The sequence below is a fragment of the Myxocyprinus asiaticus genome, chromosome 1 (genome assembly GCF_019703515.2).
Source record: "Myxocyprinus asiaticus isolate MX2 ecotype Aquarium Trade chromosome 1, UBuf_Myxa_2, whole genome shotgun sequence".
NCBI classification, from domain to species: domain Eukaryota; kingdom Metazoa; phylum Chordata; class Actinopteri; order Cypriniformes; family Catostomidae; genus Myxocyprinus; species Myxocyprinus asiaticus.
The window spans coordinates 47,540,876-47,560,882 of NC_059344.1; the positions used below are offsets into that span (position 1 = coordinate 47,540,876).

The 20,007-nt window shown below is 40.2% G+C and overlaps 1 protein-coding gene across 3 annotated transcripts in view; it reads left to right on the forward strand.

The window, feature by feature from the left end:
• The window catches only part of lingo1b (leucine rich repeat and Ig domain containing 1b), a 29,917-nt gene extending 12,466 nt beyond the window's left edge, over positions 1 to 17,451 (forward strand). Inside the window, exons 2-3 of one of the 3 annotated variants that reach the window (XM_051702087.1) lie at positions 504 to 606; positions 15,444 to 17,451. In XM_051702087.1, coding sequence (XP_051558047.1) covers positions 538 to 606; positions 15,444 to 17,300 — 1,926 coding nt within the window. In that variant the 5' untranslated portion in view covers positions 504 to 537 and the 3' untranslated portion in view covers positions 17,301 to 17,451. The remainder of the gene's footprint in view (positions 1 to 503; positions 607 to 15,443) is intronic. The other 2 variants (XM_051702096.1, XM_051702104.1) reach the window with 2 other exon arrangements.
• Positions 17,452 to 20,007: the final 2,556 nt, after the last annotated feature.

The following is a 20,007-nucleotide window of genomic DNA, read 5'->3' on the forward strand; positions in this document are numbered from 1 at the left end:
CAGAGAAGGTTTTGCTGGCCCTGAGAATTTGCCACTGCCTGTAGCAAAACTGAAAGAAAAAAAAAAAAAAAATGAACTCTTGCATGTGTGGTACATTCACCAATAAAGGCCAACAATTTTACTGCAATTCAACAGGCCTCATGTGTGTAAGTGGTTAGTTTCTCTCACAGATTCAGTTTCATATGAAACATTTTAGACTCATGCCAAGTCTTCTGAAGGCATACAATATGTTTTGGTTAGAAACATCCAGAAATGAAAGTAATTTTTCAGTGAAAATCTTGTTGTTTTTAATGCTAAACAATGCAAGTTATCTTGTGAACATGAAATATTGATTAAAACATCTCCTTTTATGTTCTGTATAAGAAAAAAGTAATACGGGTTTGGAATGACATGAAAACAAATGATTGACAGAATTGTAATTTTTGGGTAATATATTCTTTTAAAGTGTATTTCTTTTTAAATACAAATATTATTATTTAATACTGTATGTCTCTTGTCTCTAGGATGGACCATAAAACCCCAAATAAACAGGGATGAATGAGTGTGCAAGTGGGTCACTCCCCTGCTTTGTTTATTTGTCTTGCTTGGTCCAGCCGAGACTCAACGGTAAGGTCATGAGTAAGATGGTAAACAGGGAGAAAAAAATAAGTAGACTGTGTAGATGGTCCAATGTGATATTTTTCTCAAGGTTATCACTTGGGTGAAACAGAGGGGAGAGAGTGGGAGAGAAAGCAGAAAGATGGACCTTTGGGTTAAATTACATTTATACATGAGTGGGAGAGTCAGAATATCATCCAGTGGGCACTCAAACACATGAGCAGTGTAACATGAAAATATAAAATCAATTCAATGGATAGTCGTCCTCTGTGGTCTCGGATGACAAAGAATTTTGATATTGCCTTGGCTGGTGTGTTTGGTTTTGTCTGCGTGTAATTTGTCTTAGAACAATGCATCCGTGAAAAACAATGTTTTGTTGACAAGGTTAAATCCTTATACTTGTTAAGTTCTTCAACCTTAAACAATTATTTTCTCCATTAGTTATTGAGGGTCTCTAGCTTAAACAGATAAATAGCTCGGTTTTCCAACATTGGAGGCAGAATTGATTTTGCCCTTCAGCTTGACAGATGGCCCTGAAAGTAACAAATAGGGAAGAAGCGGACAAATCTTTGAAGAGCAAAACTTACTAACTTCAAGAATGTTGAGAAGGTGCAGTAATCTAAAAGAGATCTAGTTCTCCATTAGAAAAGGAAAGGAGGAATCAGGCTGCAGACACCTTGTGGAAAAAGAAGCCTCGCTAATTCCTCCCACCTGCAGACAACAGTAGGGTGACCATACGTCCTCTTTTTCCCAGACATGTCCTCTTTTTCAGACCTTAAAAAAGGATTTCTATATTTGCGAAAATGTCCGGGATTCGGCTTTAGTTGCATTATGATGTGCATCTAATACTTCATTGTGTGTGTGCGTATATTTGCATTGCTTTAACCCCTCTTTGAAAGTCCCGCCTTCTTGCACACCAGTTGGTTGATTATAAGAGGCTTGCAGCAACTATTGGCTAAATTCCTGCCTGTTAATCTCTCCGCGAATGCGCGAAGTGCTGTTGTGTTCAGCATCAAACAGTTGCTTGACAGTAGCAGCAAACGACAGCTGAGTGGAAACAATGCCCAAACGAAAATGCAAATTTACAGAAGATTTGCACAAATTCCCATGCTTTTGTCCAGGTCGAGATCCGTGGGAAGCAGAATATACATGTAAAGCTGGCACTTATGTGTCAGTTGCTAATAAAGGTGCAAGTGATTTAGAAGCACACATTAGCTCTGCAAAGCATAAAGGGTCAGCAAAAGGTGAAAGTTCATCAACGGACTACTTTTTGCGACCAGGTAAAATTGTTATCACATTGCTTCATTTTCCATGGCCATTCAAAATAATAGTAATAGTAAATGAAGGTACACTCATGGCATCAAATATTTTATTTTAGTACATGGACATTCAAAAGAATGTTGGACATTTTTTATTTATTTATATATATTTATGTTATGCTAATAGAGTGTCTTTTTCACTGTATTAAAGTTTGCATTCATAGTAACACTGTTTTGAACCCTATTATTCCACTCCACCCCAATCCCCCTGGCAAAAAAAAAGGTGTCCTCTTTTAGGAAAACCAGAATATGTTCACCCTAGACAACAGATACTGTAATTGAAAAGCAAGGCTGCATACCCTTCTTGTATGAACTTCAGCTGGATACGGACCTGTCAATTAACTGGATTGTATTCCATTGAAATTGACTGATCAACAGTCCTTTGAATTGCCTTGGCATGCATGGAACATTCCAACCTGTGCAATTGAATGTGAAAGCTAAAGAAGTCATACTGCAGCATAATGAGGTACGCCGAACATTGCAATATGGCAAAATAGGACATTACGTATGAGGATGGAGAATACTGAGGGTCCCTCCCTCAGAGGAGCACTATGTTAAAATAAACTTGTGGTTGACACTTTATTTCTTTCCTTCAAGCCAACGGGCAGACCTGAGTGGGTATGACCTTCCCATGTTACTGAGGCAACAGAATAGAGGGAAACATTTTATTTCCACTGTATCTTAAGAGAGCAAGCTGCTTTAAACAGCACACAGCCTGTGACAGGCAATGCTTGGCGTAAATTTTGGGTTGTAATTATGTAACGGGGGTGGGGGTTAAAATGGGAAAGGAGGAGGTGGGAACCGGACAAACCAAGTAATATTTTAATAAAAACTTAAACAAAAAGACACAAACATAAACACACACACGGCAGCTGCGTGTGACTCTCTTGAACTGCCTCATACGGCTCGTCTTTATCCCTTTCCTCGGCTGATTAGCCCTATTGGGGGCCGGGCATGCACAATCACGGCCCTGCCCCACCCTCCTCCTCGTCATACTCCTCCCTCCTTTGCCTCAGGCCGGGGAAACCCTGGCATGACGTACATCCCCCCCTCCTTTCCGAGGGGGGGCGTTGCCCTTCTGGCCACGCATGCCAGCAGGCTTTCCCCGCCTTCCTTGAGACCTGGGAGGGAGACAAGGGGAGGGAAAAGGGGAAAGGGAAAGAGTGACATGCAGTGACAGAGAGAAAGAGAGGAGAGAGAGAGAAAAAAATTGCTCACCGGTTCCCAGACACGCCATCACCTGGTCCTCGATCACTCCTCTACCTTCTGGCAGACGACAGCCGATCCTCCCTGGGTGGACAGCAGCGAGTCCTCTGACCCATGGCAGATGGATTGCCCCTTCGCATTCTGGCGGCCAATAGTAAGCCCCTGGCAGTGGCTCCACCATTCCAGGCGGCCAGCCGCGGCTGCTCCTTTGGGCGGACAGAAGTGGTGAGGACTCCACGACAGCGCATCCTTCCTCCTTCTCGGGTTTCGGCACCAATGTAACGGGGGGGGTTTAAAATGGGAAAGGAGGAGGTGGGAATGAACCATCAAAGACACAAACATAAACACACACACAGCAGCTGCATGTGGCTCTCTCTCGAGCTGTCACATCCGGCTAATCTTTATCCCTCTCCTCGGCTGATTAGCCTGATTGGGGGCTGGGCGTGCACAGTCTTGGCCTGAACCCACCCTCCTCCTTTTCACATATTATTAAACAAAGACATTGCTGAGTGCTTTTATAAAAAGGGAACGTCCGCTCTATGGATGTTGATGTATGCTTTACCTATCATGCTTGAAATGTAAACAATTACCCATTAAATTAGGTTCTTATAGGAACTGTAAATTTGTATCAACAGAGATTGCCTTTTAATAGTGTGGTGATAACTGCTTGTATGTACTTGTTACAGTGGCTCAACTCAAGGTTCAACTGTCTAGACTCTATGGATTTAATATACTGTACATGTGCTTCTGCCTTTTCATTGACTATTGTATATTTCTTAAAATCATTCTGGCTTAAAGAACACATTTCTGTCTCGATGAATTCCATGCCAAGAATGGCTGGTTAGACTTAAGTGCCCTCCGGTAGATATGCTTTTAAATACACAATTCTCTACATGGAAATTCATGTGTGGGGGTGTTGACTAATAAGATGAGCTATTGACCATGTGAGGGAGTTCACTATATTGAGAATTACTCCGTCAATGCAATATTCTGGCAATGCAACAGAGAGAAGCCGTTTTTTTTCCCCTTATTCATACATTATTCATGGTCGCCTGACAGACTTTGATTTGTATGTTTACAGAATGGGGGATTCCTGAGTGATGATTTAATCTTTTAATTGGATAATAAATCCAACACTTTGTGTAGTGGTTTTTCAATTGCCATCAGTTGACCAACAAGGCCAAATTACTTTTAAAGCATTTGCATACCTTAGCATATGGGCTAAAATAAAAAGGGTGAATGAAGCTTACTGAATAAAGATGGAAGAAGTGTGTGTTTATGATCCATCATTTACTGTATATTGGAAAACCTTTAAAACATTTGTTCGAGATGTTAAAAAGGCTTTTTTTTTTTTTTTTTTTTAACTATCATAATTTCCAGTTTGCCCATTGGCAAGCATTTACAAAATACAGGCCAAGAAATCACAGCACAAATGGTCAGATTTTGCTTTTTTCAGTGGTAAAACAGGTACACATTTCTGCCCACAAACGGAGCTATTATTGCCTGTGGGAGTACTATGTGACACCATAACAGTGAACAAAATACAAGTTTTGTTTTTGGATGCAATAGCCATGTTTAATTAGGAAAACTGTGATCACACAATAGAGACCTAGTGTAATTTACAGTGATTTTCCATCTGCTTTTGTTTGTTTGTTTATTTAAAATAACAAATGTCAGTAACTTTTAATGGGGCAGCACAATTTGTGATTCTGTCATTTACTCCTGCTATGTTGTTCTAAACCATTATGACTGTAACGTTGTTGCTGGCACTGGCAATGACAAAGATGATGTCAAAAGTGTAAAGAACCCAGGTGCAAATTTATTCCAATGTGTAAATCCACAAACCCTATCAATCATAAATAAAACATGAACATGACCTTGACTTGACAATTACTTGGCTTGACATAAACTTGACTTGATATAAACTAGAACTAACCACCAAAGTTACAACAACAAACATCAGTACCTGACAAAAGACCATGGAAAACATGAGGGTTAAATACATGACATGGGAGAACACATGACAAAGATAACCAATAAACACGAACTCCAAACAAGATAACAAGACAATCAACCAATGAAAACAAGACACATGAACATGGAGGGAAACATGAAATCACATGATAAGGGAACCACATGACATGAAACAGGAACTAGAATTTCAAAATAAAGGACATGAAAAACATGAACCAACAAAATACACATGACATATCCCCCCCACTAAGGGGCGGCTCCCGACGCCACAACACATGAACAAACACATAAAACATGGCATAAACTCAAAGTTCAGTAGGGAGCTGGGGGAGGGGGGTCTTGAAGCATGGCTTGGCAAGACAAGGCATGGAGCATGGGATCAGGGCAATGTCTGTGGAAGGTGGAGCCATGAGAGACTCGAGGGGCGGAGCCTTGAGAGCCTTGAGCAGTGGAGCCATGGAAGGCGGAGCCGTGAGAGACTTGAAGTGCGACACCGTGGAACTTGGTGCCCGGAGAGTAGCCGACGACTCGAAGGACCATGGTGGATCCAGAGGTTCGGAGAACCGAGGTAGCACCCAAGGCTCAGAGGACCGAGGTGGAGCTGGGGGATCGGAGGTCAAAGCAGAGCCGGTAGGACTGAGGACCAAGGCAGAGATGTAGGGAAGGAGGTCCCCGGTGGAGCCGCAGGCTCGGATTGATGAAGCGTAGCTGTGGGATTGGAGAGCTCAGGTGAAGCCAGGTGACTGACTGACCAAGGTGGAGCTGGAGGGACAAGGGACCCCGGTGAAGTCGATTGACCGAAGGACCACATTGGAGCCAAAAGGAAAGAGAGCCAAGGTGAAACTGAGGGCTCGGAGAACCAAGATGGAGTCCAGGGCTCGGAGGGTCTAGGAAAATTCGGAGGGTTGGAATTTCCCCTTGTCTGATCCTGAGGAAACATCCATAGGGTGGGTACAAGGGCGGGAACCATCTCCAGGTCCAATAGCACAGATGTGGCTATGACATGGCATGAAGCAGGCTCAGGCGTGGCTGTGACATGGCACGGAGCAGGCTCAGGCGTGGCTGTGACATGGCATGGTGCAGGCTCTGGCGTGGCTATGACATGGAACTCTGGCTCTGCATCTGCCTCCCCCACAGTGAATGTGGAACCAATAATCTGCAGGGCAAGGTCGATATATTGAGCCAGGCTGTGGGTACTCTGACCGCCTGGCATCAGAGAAGAGATTGGCTCATTCAGTCCAAAACGGAAAATGTCTTTGAGGGCAACCTCATTAAAGTCCACCCGGCAGGCCAGAGCACAGAAGTCCTCCACATAATCCTCCAGGGGATGTTTCCCCTGACGTAGGCATAGGAGTTGTATTGCTGGGTTCATTTTGGTCGGTCAGGTATTCTGTAATGTTGTTGCTGGCACTGGCTAAGTGCAAATTTATTCCAATATGTAAATCCATAAACCCTAACTACAATCATAAATAAAACATGAACATGACCTTGGCTTGACAATAACTTGGCTAGACATAAACTTGACTTGACATAAACTTAAACTAACCACCAAAGTTACAACAACAAACATCAATATCTGACAATAGACCATGGAAAACATGAGGGTTAAATCATGACATGGGAGAACACATGACAAAGATAACAAATAAACACAAAGATAACCCACTACCACCCCTACCCCTCCCCAGCCCCTGACACTCAACAAATACCCCTGTGGTCACACATAAGTACATACACACATAAGAAAAAACAAAACAAAAAAAGACAAATAAAAAATATAATAATCACACACATTAACAACTGCCCCTCTCTCTCCAATGTTCCACCCTGAGAACCCTCTAAGAACACCAAATATCTGCCCCATTTTCCAACAAACAAATCTAAATTCCCCAGTCTTCTATATCACCCTTCTTCGAAAGCCACCACCATCCCCATCTCCGAGCACCACTCCTGAAATGGGGGCACTCCAGCCAACTTCCAACCCCTTAAAATCACTTGTCTGGCTATCAAAACACTGGTTAGGACACACTTTTTTATATGTTTATTCCCTATATTGATGACCGCCCTATTTCCTGATATACAGAGTCTGGGGCAAAATGAAATTTGAGTGCCCAAAACGTCACATGCAAAACTCTGAACCTTCAACCAAAATTATTGAATCTTAAAACACTCCCAAAAAACATGGGTTGTGTCGCCATCTTCTGATTGACATCACCAGCATGTGGATGTATCTTTAAGACCAAGCCTATACAATCTAGAGGGGGTCCAATAGAATCTATGTAAAATCTTGAATTGCATAAGGTGAGCCCTTGCATCTCTAAATAAAGACTTGACATTTTTTAGAATCTCAACCCACACTCCTTCCACATACCAAGTTTAAATCTAACTCCCATAATCTCTTGATAGAAGTTAAAGCTCCATCCCCCAGACTCTGAATTAGCAGGGAGTAATACACTGATGCCTCATGACCTTTTCCAAAAGCAGTAATCACCTCTCCCAGGGTATCTGCCACTTTAGGGGGGTATATGCCACTACCAAAAACAATACAGAGCAGGTGGAGCAGCTGTAAATACCTATAGAACTGAGATCTGGGAATCCCAAAATGTTGAACCAAATTTTCAAAAGGTCTCAACACTCCACTCTCATATATGTCACTGAGTGTAGTAACCCCCCACACAATCCACTCTGACCAGAAAAAAGGGTACTTATTAATACATAATTTAGGGTTCAGCCATATGCTTGAGGCAACATTTAAATAAATGTATGGACACCTTTGTCCATACCGAGTGCAAATGCAAGATAACAGGGTGTAACTTAACTTCTCCGATTAGTTTGATAGAAAGGCTTTGCAATGGCGAAATAGGGGCAAGAATTTCCTGTACAATACAAAACCAGGGAGGGGCTCTCTCAGGTGGAAGCGACCGATAAGCCAAATGTCTGAGACCGAATGCATAATAATAAAACAAAATTTTGGGTAGCCCACCTTTGTCAGTCTGCCTATTTAACTTATTAAAATGTAATCTAGGATGCTTACCATTCCAAATTGACTTCGCTATGCTATCAAATTGCTTGAAATAGGAGAGGGGGACATCTACAGGAAGAGACTGTAGCAGGTAGTTACATTTTATAATACAATTCATTGTAATAACATTAGCCTTCCCAATCATAGATAAATGTAATGAAGCCCACCTGCCCACATCACTCGAAAACCTTTTTATTAAGGGATCAAAATTAACTCTAACTAAATCAGACAAATTTGCTGGGAATAAAATGCCCAAATATTTAATGCCATTTGGGCCACTGGAAGTGCCCGGCTGGAAAGCCGTTACTGGGAAGTACGCTGTCAGAGCCAAAGCTTCGGATTTAGACCAAATGACTGTATCCTGAGAACTTAGAAAAGGAATGAATAATTCTGTGGAGGCAAGGCATAGATCTAATGGGGTCGGAGACAAATAATAAAATATAAAATGCGTAAAGCAAAAGCTTATGCGCTATACCTCCTGCCACCACCCCTGGAAAATCCTCTTCCCTTCTTATTGCGGCTGCTAATGTTTCCAGGTCGAGACACAACAATAATGGGGAAAGAGGGCAACACTGCCGGCTGCCCCTATCCAGAGTATAATAATATGAAATTAATCCATTTGTTTGTACCGCCACTACCGAGTGTCTATAAAGTAACTTAATCCATCCAATAAAAGCATTCCCGAACCAGTATGTTTCAAAAATCTTAAAAAGATAATCCCATTCTACCATATCAAATGCCTTTTTGGCATCAAGTGAGATGGCAGTGACCGGAGTTTGATCATTCGCCACTGACCACATGATATTGATGAAATGCTTAATGTGATCAGAAAAGCTGCAGCCCCAAATAAATCCTACCTGATCTGTATGTATAAAAGATGTCATAACTTAATTGTTTAGCCAGAATTTTTGACAATATTTTTACATCTAGCTGGATCAGGGAAATTGGACAGTAACTCTTACACTCGCTTGGATCTTTGTCCTTTTTAAGAATCAGACTGATCCGGGCATGTGTCATGGTTGGTGGAAGCTTTCCATTCTTTAATGATTCCGTATAAACTTCCAGCAAATGTGCTAATCCTGTGGCATAAGATCTAAAAAATTCAGTGGGAAAGCCATCTGGCCCCGGAGCCTTGCCTGTAGGCAAGGCCTTAATTACCTCGCCAAGCTCCTGCAATGTTATCTCAGAATCAATAAAACATTTTTTGCTCAGTCGTCAATTTAGGGAGTTCTAATGGTTCCACAAAGTTTCTAATATTGTCATCAGTAGACGAAGACGTGGAACTATAGAGATCAAGATAGAATTCTTTAAAAGCATTATTAATATCAATGGATGAGGTAACAATTTCACCACCAGCAGATTTCACTGAGGGAATGGTAGAAAAAGACTCTTTCTGCTTTGTATATCTAGCCAGAGTTTTCCTGCTTTGTCCCCCAACTCAAAGTATGACTGTCTTGCCCTGAATAGCCAAAACTCCACCTTCCATGACAAAATAGTGTTATATCTGTATTTCAATCGGGTCAATTCTCTGAGGCCATCAGATGACATTCGGCGCTTTAGCTCTGCCTCGGCAATTTTAATATTCCCTTCCAACTCCACGAGTTCTCGTGCTTTAGATTTTTTGATGAATGAGGCATACTGTATGATCCAACCCATAAGAACCGCCTTAAGTGCCTCCCAAGCCATGCCCATAGAGGATACTGAGGACCAGTTGGTCTCCATATGAACAATGATTTTGGCCTTTAACAATTGTTGAAATTCAGGATTTTGCAAAAGGGATACATTAAAGTGCTAACTATATATGATTTATTTTTCTCCTTATGTGGCAACACCTCTAAACTCACCAGGGCGTGATCTGAGACTAAGATCTTTACACATCCTGTCCATCAATAGATTAAAGTCTCCTCCCAATATTATATCATGAGGAGTGGCAGCAGCTTGCAGCATCCCTTCAAGATCTATAAAAAAGCCCTGGTCATCCACGTTAGGTGCATAAATATTAGCCAAAATCAACCTTTGCCCCTGAATTTCTGCTAAAACAATAATGACTCTTCCTAATTTATCTTTAATCTGTTTGAGACATTTGAATTGTAGATGCTTATTTATCAGTGTAATGACTCCGCTTCTCTTACTTGAGCCAGCACTAAAGAAAACATGTCCACCCCATATCTTCCCAAATTTGTCAGCTTCCTGTGGGGAAAGATGCGTTTCTTGAAGAAACACTATATCATATTTCTTATGTTTAAGAAAAAAAATAACCTTCCTTCTTTTTATGGGGTGCCCCATCCCATTCACATTCCACGTGGAGAGAGGCAATCCACTCATATTAACATTTTACATTTTGACATATTAAAAAAACTAGATTGTGTCAAAAATAAAATTATAAAGACCACATTCCAAAATTGGTGCAACAATCAACCCCCAAAATTCCCCCAGAAAAAAAAAGAAAAACGTGCGCATTAACCCCGTGCATGACAGCGCCAACCAGCGTCCATCGCTCTATACACAAACAGTCCATGTACGCCTACGAGAGCCCCCGCAACAACTTTGCCATCGGATTGCTCGAGTCCGGTGCTTCTATACAAATTTTGTGAGACAGAATTACACAACAGAAAATAATCTATAAAACAAATTCCAGCCAATAGGCAGAATAAACACAAAGAACATGTAGATTCATCCACATAAATGTCCCGAAGGTGTGTTCCTCCACAAAACAAGCTTCATCCACTAGCGGAACCAGCACAAAAAAAAAAAAAGATGTTCAGTTTCCTCGGGCAGTCAAACGAATGTTCAGTGAGCCGGATTACATGAGTGCAGCAGATGACCTAATCACTCCAATGTTTTGCAAGAAATATTCCACAAAACAAACTCCATCCAATAGGAGGCATAAGCACAAGGAATGTGCAGATTCATCCACAAACTGTCCCGAAGGAGTGTTACTCCACAAAACAAACTCCAGCCGCTAGGCGGAACCAGCACAAAAAGAAACAAAAAGGCACTCAGTTTCCTCGACAGTCAAGTGAATGTTCAGTGAGTCAGGCCCATTCAGCTGTAACATAAGTGCAACAAATTCCCTAATTACTCCAATGTTTTGCAAGAAATATTCCACAAAACAAACTCCATCCAATAGGAAGCATAAGCACAAAGAAAGTGCAGATTCACCCACAAACTGTCCCGAAGTAGTGTTTTTCCACAAAACAAACTCCAGCCACTAGGCGGAACCAACTCAAACAGAAAAAAAAAAAAAAAGGTGCCCAGTTTCCTCGGACGGTCAAGTGAATGTTCAGTGAGTCAGGTCCACTCGGCTGTATCGAGAGTATCACACAATGATTTACTCATTCCATTGACTTTATGAAGGACATCGTTTGCTGTGGGCATGTAAATATTTTGCGGCCATCCTTAGTATCTATTCTCAATTTGGCCAGGAACATCAGTGCAAAAGCGACCTTCCATTGATATAAGAGTTTCTTGCATTCCTTGAATCGATCACGTTTCTCTCTTGTCGAATTAGCAAAGTCTGGGAACAAGAAAATGCTGTGGTTCTTCCTAGAAAGCCTTCCTTTAATCCTTGCCTCGCATAACACAAGATCTTTATTGGATGATCTCAGAAATTTGGCCAGAATTGATCGGGGCCTGTCTCCCTCTGCGGATCTCTGAGCCGGAACTCTGTGAGCTCACTCGATTTCAAACTTATGGCCTATGTCGTCAAGCAGACTCGAGAAGAGCTCGTCTAGGAATTTCACCATATCTCGGCCTTCTTTGTCATCAGGTATTTCCAACTATTCGGATGTTATTTCGCCGGTTATGATTCTCAAGGTCTTCCGACTTTTCCCAGAGACGCTCCAAGTCTACCTTGGTCAACATCCATCACTCTTGTAACCAACTGAATTTCATCTCCATGGCAGTGATCGATCGACGTATTACAGCAAGATCCTCCAAGTCAGCAACGACCTTCGTTAGCATCGCCATCATGTTCAACAGTTGATGCTGAATCTCTTTCACCTCACTGGCTAAACTGAGTCCCGGGCTTGCGGCCTGTTGATCAGGGGCTTCAGCTTAAGCACGTAAGTGTCTTTCAATGTCTCAGAGCCCGAGGATTTTGAATTCTTTGACATATTGTCTTCCTAGAACAGTTACGGAACAGGGTGTATCGAATCTCACTGGTTTATGACACAAAAAGTATTAAAAACTAGCAAAGTGTGCAGAGCTCGCCATTCACATGTCCAAACCACGCATGGCGTCACAAGACTCCTCCAGAAAGGCGGTGCATTAAAACAGTACTTTCACACTCTCAGAAATCAGAATTTATGCTTTTTTAAAATGATTTTATAAATATATATTTGAAGTCAAAGAATAATCTCTAATATTTTAGATGGGCCTGGGTCTAATTTGGGTGGGCCTACCCCGGCCCACCCTTGCCTACGCCACTGCAGTGGATGAGAAAATGGTGACAGAACATTCATTTTTGAGAAACAATAATAATAATAATAATAATAATAATAATAATATATATATATATATATATATATATATATATATATATATATATATATATATATACTACCAGTTTTGAAACACTCATTCTTTATTATAATTTTATTTCCTTCACATTTTAAAATAATAGTAAAGTCATCAAAACTATGGAATAACATAAATGGAACTATGGGAATTGTGTTGTGACTAAACAAAATCCAAAATAAATAAAAACTGTGTTATATTTTAGCATCTTCAAAGTAGTCACCCTTTGCCTAGAATTTGCAGACATGTACTCTTGACATTTTCTCAACCAACTTCTTGAGGTATCACCCTGGGATGCTTTTTAAACAGTATTGAAGGAGTTCCCATCTATGTTAGGCACTTATTGTTTTTCTTTGTTATTTGATCCAAGTCATCAATTTCAAAAACTTATTTTTTTAAATTAAATTTTTGTTTTATAATAAAATAAATTAATATGGTGCCACAATTATATTTTTGTCTACAAAACTAATTTCAAACATTTAAGCATACGCCTTCAGATCAAAAGATTTTAAGATCATGAGAAACATTTCAAGTGTTTCAAAAGTTTTGAGTATATTCATTTAAAAAAGGTTAAAGGTGGTTGTTTGGAAGGGACATGCAAATTGGACAGAAATTTGCATGGCAGGAGATGTCACACATAATAACAGTTTAAAAAAACGTGTTATGTCTCCACAGGCTTAAGACATGACTGCCTGCTCAGCCGGGAAGGATCAGTGATAGATTCAGCATGACTAAAACATCCCATTCTTGGCAGCTCTGTTTACATCATGACCTTCACCCTCACACCTCCTCATGCCACACGAGTCGTTTAATCGATGTAGTAATTCTCTCGCAGTAGCCTGATCACTCTCCTGCCCAGCTGTATGCAGATCACACTTGATAAATGAATGAGGGATAAACACCCTTGACAACAACGGCCCTATTGATCTAGCTGAGGAATATGAAATTGTTATCATTGGAGCTACTCACCTAATTTCACACCAGAACTCAAAAGGATCTCACTCATATCCGACACACCTGAAGACACTCAGAGATAGAATCGGCAAATATCTGCAGTGTTGCTGCATTAAGCAGATGGCTGCATGCAGGCCTTTTCTTTCACCCCCTTTTTTACAGGCAGTTTCGGTTGATCAAAATAATCTGTCCTTAGCCACTTCACAGTGTTGTGCTTTTCTTACAGGGTGCATTCTGCATCTGCATTGGTTTCAGTGAGGGTATATGGTAGAATGAATTTAAATATCATCAAAAGCCATGAGTTATAACTGCCCTTGGGATATGATATTGAAGATGTGTCAATACAAGTTGGCTATATGTAAGATTTGCTTTTCATGTGTGTTGAAATAGACACTGTCTCTGGTGTGGAACTTAAATCATGTCATAATGCCTTTAAATGGAGGCAAGAAATTGTTATTCTAGGGCAGGAGTGGGGAACCTTTTTACTATGAAGGGCCATTTGAGTATTTACAAAACTATTTGCGGGCTATACAATTGCTTGCAATTTTTGATCTTAGGTTGAAATTAATGTATGCATTCCATTACATACGCACCAAGAAAAAAAAAGTAAAAAAATGTCTTTCTATTATACAATATTCTGTGTTGTAATTATTTTTATTTATTTGTGTGTATATATATATATATATATATATATATATATATATATATATATATATATATATATATATATATATATATCACACTGTATATTACAGTTAGTGAAATCAAGGCCTTTTTTTTTTTGCTTTTCAAATTATTCCTCGAATGGCCTCATGGGCCAGGTAAAATGGTCTTGTGGGCCTTATACGGCCATGAGGCCTGATGTTCCCCACCCCTGTTTTAGGGTCTTTGCCTGATTTCAAGTCTTAACCTCAATCTATTGAATTTGCATACATGTATTTCAATTCACTGGTGCAAGGAGTATTTAATTTTAGATCACTTGTACATGCTTTACAAATGGGAGCTACTTGAAATTTACCTAATCAATTATTAAAGCTGGCCTGCCTACTTAATATGATTTGTATTTGACTAGTCCAATTTGCAACCTCATGTCTCATGGAATGCATTTCAAATATAATTTGAGCAAGTTGTGTGTGTGTGTGTGTTATGTTCCTTCATGTTAGTATTTCACAAGGCTTTTGAAGAGCTCTAAACCAACACCTCCATCTTTCTAAAGTGCATACTGTTGATGAAAGTAGAGGTTGAAGGCTGAGGGCTTTTGCAGGTTAAATTACTGGTGAGTCAACATTGAATTGGCTTTAATATTTCCTTAGTCTCTCCCTATTTCAGTTCTGCAGTCCCTTACTTTGTGTAATTGCAAGGTCGCATTGACATTCCAATACTACTTTAAGGTGGGATATATTCTTTGTTTTATTTTCAGTTCCAAAACTTTTTACTGCTTAAAGGGGAAGTTCACCCAAAAATTTTAATTCTGTCATGATATACTTACCCTAATTTTTTTTTCCAAACCCAGTTGACTTTCTTTCTTATGTGGAGCAATATGTTACATTCCATGGCTATACTTGTTTATGGCAGTGTTGTTTATTTTTGTTTTCTTTGTCTCATACAGTTTTTCCCTTTTCTATATTTATGACTGTTATATCATTAATCAAAGCAGAGTTGCCTTTACGCAGCATGTTCCAGTGCAGTGGTCTGTAAAAAAAACGTTCTGTGTCAGCATTTTCTCTCAACACCATCTCTTGCTATTTTAAGAACAGAAACTCGAAGATTATCTCCCAGTTGTTTTTCCTGTTTTGTCTTACACATAGGATGAATTTTTTCCATATTGTGACCTACTCTATTCTCTCTCTTAGCAGGTTACCATCAAAATGGTGGCTGGAGAGGCAAGTGGGCACAGCTACCTGGTGGCGTGCTGGCAGCCCATTCTCATCCTGATGCTGGGCACCGTGCTGTCGGGCTCTGCCACCGGCTGCCCCTCTCGCTGCGACTGCAGTGCCCAAGAGCGCTCAGTTGTGTGCCATCGGCGGAAGCTGATTGCCCTGCCCGAGGGAATTCCCATTGATACACGGCTGTTAGATCTCAGCAAGAACCGCTTGAAAGCCATCAACCCTGAGGAGTTTCTCAACTACCCACACCTGGAGGAGCTGCAGCTTAACGAGAACGTTATTTCCGTCATTGAACCAGGGGCCTTCAGCAACCTCCTTGGGTTACGGACACTAGGACTACGCAATAACAAGCTTAAGTTGATCCAGCTGGGTGTTTTCACTGGCCTCAGTAACCTCACTAGATTAGATATTAGTGAGAATAAGATTGTCATTTTGTTGGACCATATGTTTCAAGACCTCTACAATCTGAAGGAGCTGGAGGTTGGGGATAATGACCTGGTGTTCATCTCTCACAGAGCTTTTCATGGCCTTAGCAGCCTTGAGCAGCTCACGATGGAAATATGCAACCTGACCTCTGTGCCAACAGAGGCCTTCAGTCATCTTCACAACCTGATGACCCTCAGGCTGCGGCATCTCAACATCAACGTCATTCAAGATTATTCCTTCAGGAGGCTCTATCGACTCAAAGTCTTGGAAATAACAAACTGGCCTCTTTTGGAAAACTTGACCCCCAAGTCCCTCCATGGGCTCAACATCACAACCTTGAGTATTACAAACTGTAATCTCACTGCCGTTCCTTATATGGCCATTCAGCACCTGGTGTACCTTCGCTTTTTCAACCTGTCCTTCAATCCCATCGAGGTTGTGGAGGGCAACAAAATGCACAATTTGCTGAGGCTCCAGGCATTTCACTTGGTAGGGGGCCGGCTTGTCAGCATTGAGCCTTATTCCTTCAGAGGACTCAACTACCTTCGAGTTCTCAATGTATCCAGCAATAGTCTAAGCACTTTAGAGGAGTCTGCCTTTCACTCGGTTGGCAACCTGGAGACGTTGGCTCTTCATGACAATCCCTTGGCATGTGACTGTCGTCTTCTCTGGGTCTTTCGCCGCCGATGGAGACTTAATTTCAACCGCCAGCAGCCATCTTGTGAAACACCAGAGTTTTTGCAGGGTAAAGAGTTTAAAGACTTCCCAGATGTTCTCCCACCCAATTATTTCACCTGTCAAAAATCAAAGATCCAGGATCACAAAGCCGTTCATAGATTTGTGGATGAGGGGACCACTGTTCAGTTCCCTTGCCAAGCCGATGGAGACCCGGCACCGGTGATTATGTGGCTGTCTCCAAAAAAGCAATTTATCACTACTAAAAGCATTGGCCGTCTGTCGGTGTCTCCGGACGGCACCCTGGAGGTTAGATATGCCCAAATACAAGATAATGGCACATACACGTGTGTTGCTGTCAATGCAGGGGGTAATGACACACGTTTGGCTCATCTACATGTTCATAGCTATTCTCCCAATTGGCCCCATCAGCCCAATAAGACCTTTGCCTTCATCTCAAACCAGCCCAATGATAGTGGTGCCAATGGGACTGGTGGAACAGATCCCTTTCCCTTTGATATGAAGACTCTCATTATTGCTACTACTATGGGGTTTATCTCTTTTCTGGGAGTGGTGCTGTTTTGTCTGGTGCTCCTGTTCCTTTGGAGTCGGGGGAAAGGCAATGTCAAGCCAAACATTGAGATTGAGTATGTACCACGGAAAGTAGATGGAGATAACAGCCCAACTGAGGGGTCTCATAAGATCAGTATGAAGATGATTTAAATGACTAATCACCATTGTGTGTGCATTAGGTGTTATTGACAAAAGACTTACCTTGAGGATTGAGGGAGTAGATATCTTTGCAACCCCGGATGGAATTTTGAAAAGAACAATATTCCAACAAAAGCCTTTTACATTTTTTTTTTTTACAGAATGTACAGATCAATCTTGCAGGAATTGTGTGCAGACAGGCAATTTGAGGGTTTCAAAAATGTTCAAAAAAGTGTATTTGTTTGGGTATGTGTTGCAAAATATAGTCCTGTTGAAATTTGTTCAAAGCCAGAATCCAGAGGACCGGTACAAATATACCTGTCCTCTCGTCTCTTTTACTGTACATAATTATTTCGATGTACATTGGGCAATACAGTGGTTGAATGCACCAGATCAGAGGTCACGGATTATTGAGCCTACTGGAGTGCATGTGCTATGTCTAGACACGTGCAAAGTGTATAGGTCTAATGAAATCACTGTAAATGTCCATTATCAACTCTTTATAAGAGATCAATTTGTTTAAACTGATTTATTGATTATTCTTGACAATCATTAATATCTCTAAGGTCAAGTGTTAATAATTAAATATGGTTTGATGGTGCAATTTCAATTTTGAAACCTTACATAGTATCCTAAGCCAGATGTAGCTTTGAATTTAAAGCCATTTGCTTTGACTGAACGTGACAAAACTATTGGACCTGTGGTTGTATTCACACTAAACTACTATCTAGTCTGACAGAGCTCCTCAGTTTTTTTCACTTACCGATAAAAAGTTTACAATTTTATTGATTTAATCATCAAAATGATGTTCATTTGCCATGCTGTTATGCATTTTCTACCACTCAACAAGGCAGGTAGGTAAATGTGTTCTTCATCCCTTGAAACACTTACAGTGCTGATTTTGGGACAATGGATGACTATAAAAAATATTAAAATGACAAGCTTTTATACTTCAATGTCTTGGTTCATTTATTTTGTTCTGCATTGTGAATTAAATCTTGAAAGCTGGAGAGTTAAGCAGGAAGATTATTGAGAAGCTGCTCTAAAGTAAAATCCTCACTATGCCCCAGACCTGTGTTATTATTCATAATTTTCTGAAAAATGTCTTATCTCTCTGTAAAAAGTTTAGTTTTAGTGGGTGGAACGATCATAGTGCTAATGAGAGTAGATTTTGAAGTGTTAAATCAACGTAGGATTCTAGGTTGCAGTTCAGATCCCATATGCCTGATAGTTAATTGGATTAATTCAAAATGCATTATTTTTTAAACAAAAAAAATAAAAAAAATAAAAAATAAATTAAAATAAATAAATAAATAAAAGATAAAAAGCAATAGAAAAACAAAACTGAGCAAATGTTGTAAAGTCTTCATTGTAGGGCATCATAATATTAATTTAACATCATGTCATTGATGTTACTTCTTTGGTTAACCCCCTCTCTCCATGAACATGCAGAGACAAAAAGTAATGAGAAATTATTATATTCAGAGTTGTATCAAGCTCTTTGTTAACTGTAGTTGGCCAAGTACAAGTGACAGGTTTTAACACAACAATAGAAACATCTCAGTGCACTTATCAGTGCTATGACCATTTCAATCAGTTCCTTTACTAAGTTTCATTGAGACTGTGGGCTCATCATTTGCAAGTGGTTTTGTAAATTTTTTGTACAAAAGTGAAAATTCTCTCATTTACTCACCCTCATGCCATCCCAGATGTGCATGACTATCTTTCTTCTGCAGAACACAAATTAAGATTTTTGGAAAAATATTTCAGCTCTGTAGGTCCATACAATGCAAGTGAATGGGTGCCAAATTTTTGAAGCTTCAAAAAGCACATATAGCCATAATAAAAAGAATCCAAACGACTCCAGTGGATTAATTAATGTCTTTTGAAGCGAAACGCTAGGTGTGTGTGTAAGAAAAACGTCAATATTTAAAACTTTTTTTACTAAAAATGTTAGCTTCCGGCCAGCTTGATGAGGGTGAAGTTCAAACTGCCTCGTGACGTAAGCGCATAAGCCTCCTCTGCCTAGATATTCATATGTAAATACCTTATTAGCAGCTGTTCATTTGGACCGTGATGCTGTTTCCACACAAAAGTTTATGCAGCGGTCTGAGCAAGAAGCTCGGTCTGAGGCATATCCTCCATTCACTTGCAGTCAAACCGATTTAAACAGCTCTCCTTGTTGACTGTTCCAAGATGGCACCGCCATTGACGTATCCAAACCGGCCGAATTAGTAATCTATGTATGAATATCTATTAATATCTATTAATTAATCCACTGGAGTTGTATGGATTACTTTTATAATGGCTATACAGTATTTGCTTTTTGGAGCTTTAAAAATTTGGCACCCATTCACTTGTATTTTATGGATCTACAGAGCTGAAATATTATTCTAAAAATCTTTAATGGCATGAGGGCGAGTAAATGATGAGAGAATTTTCATTTTTGGGTGAACTAATCCTTTAAGACAATGTCTTAAATAAATTGTCTTGACCACTGGCTAAAATTGGCTTTGGGGAATATTGTGTGCTCTAGACACTAATATGAACAATTAAATAGGGTCTATAAGCAATAATAAAGTCTCATTATTATATATCATATACATTTTAGAAAATACTACTAAAAGGCACACTGAAAACATGTTTACCTTAAAAAAATGTGCTTGATGTGGTAACATCTACAACATTAACTGGTTTGATTTAAGTAAAAAAATATTAC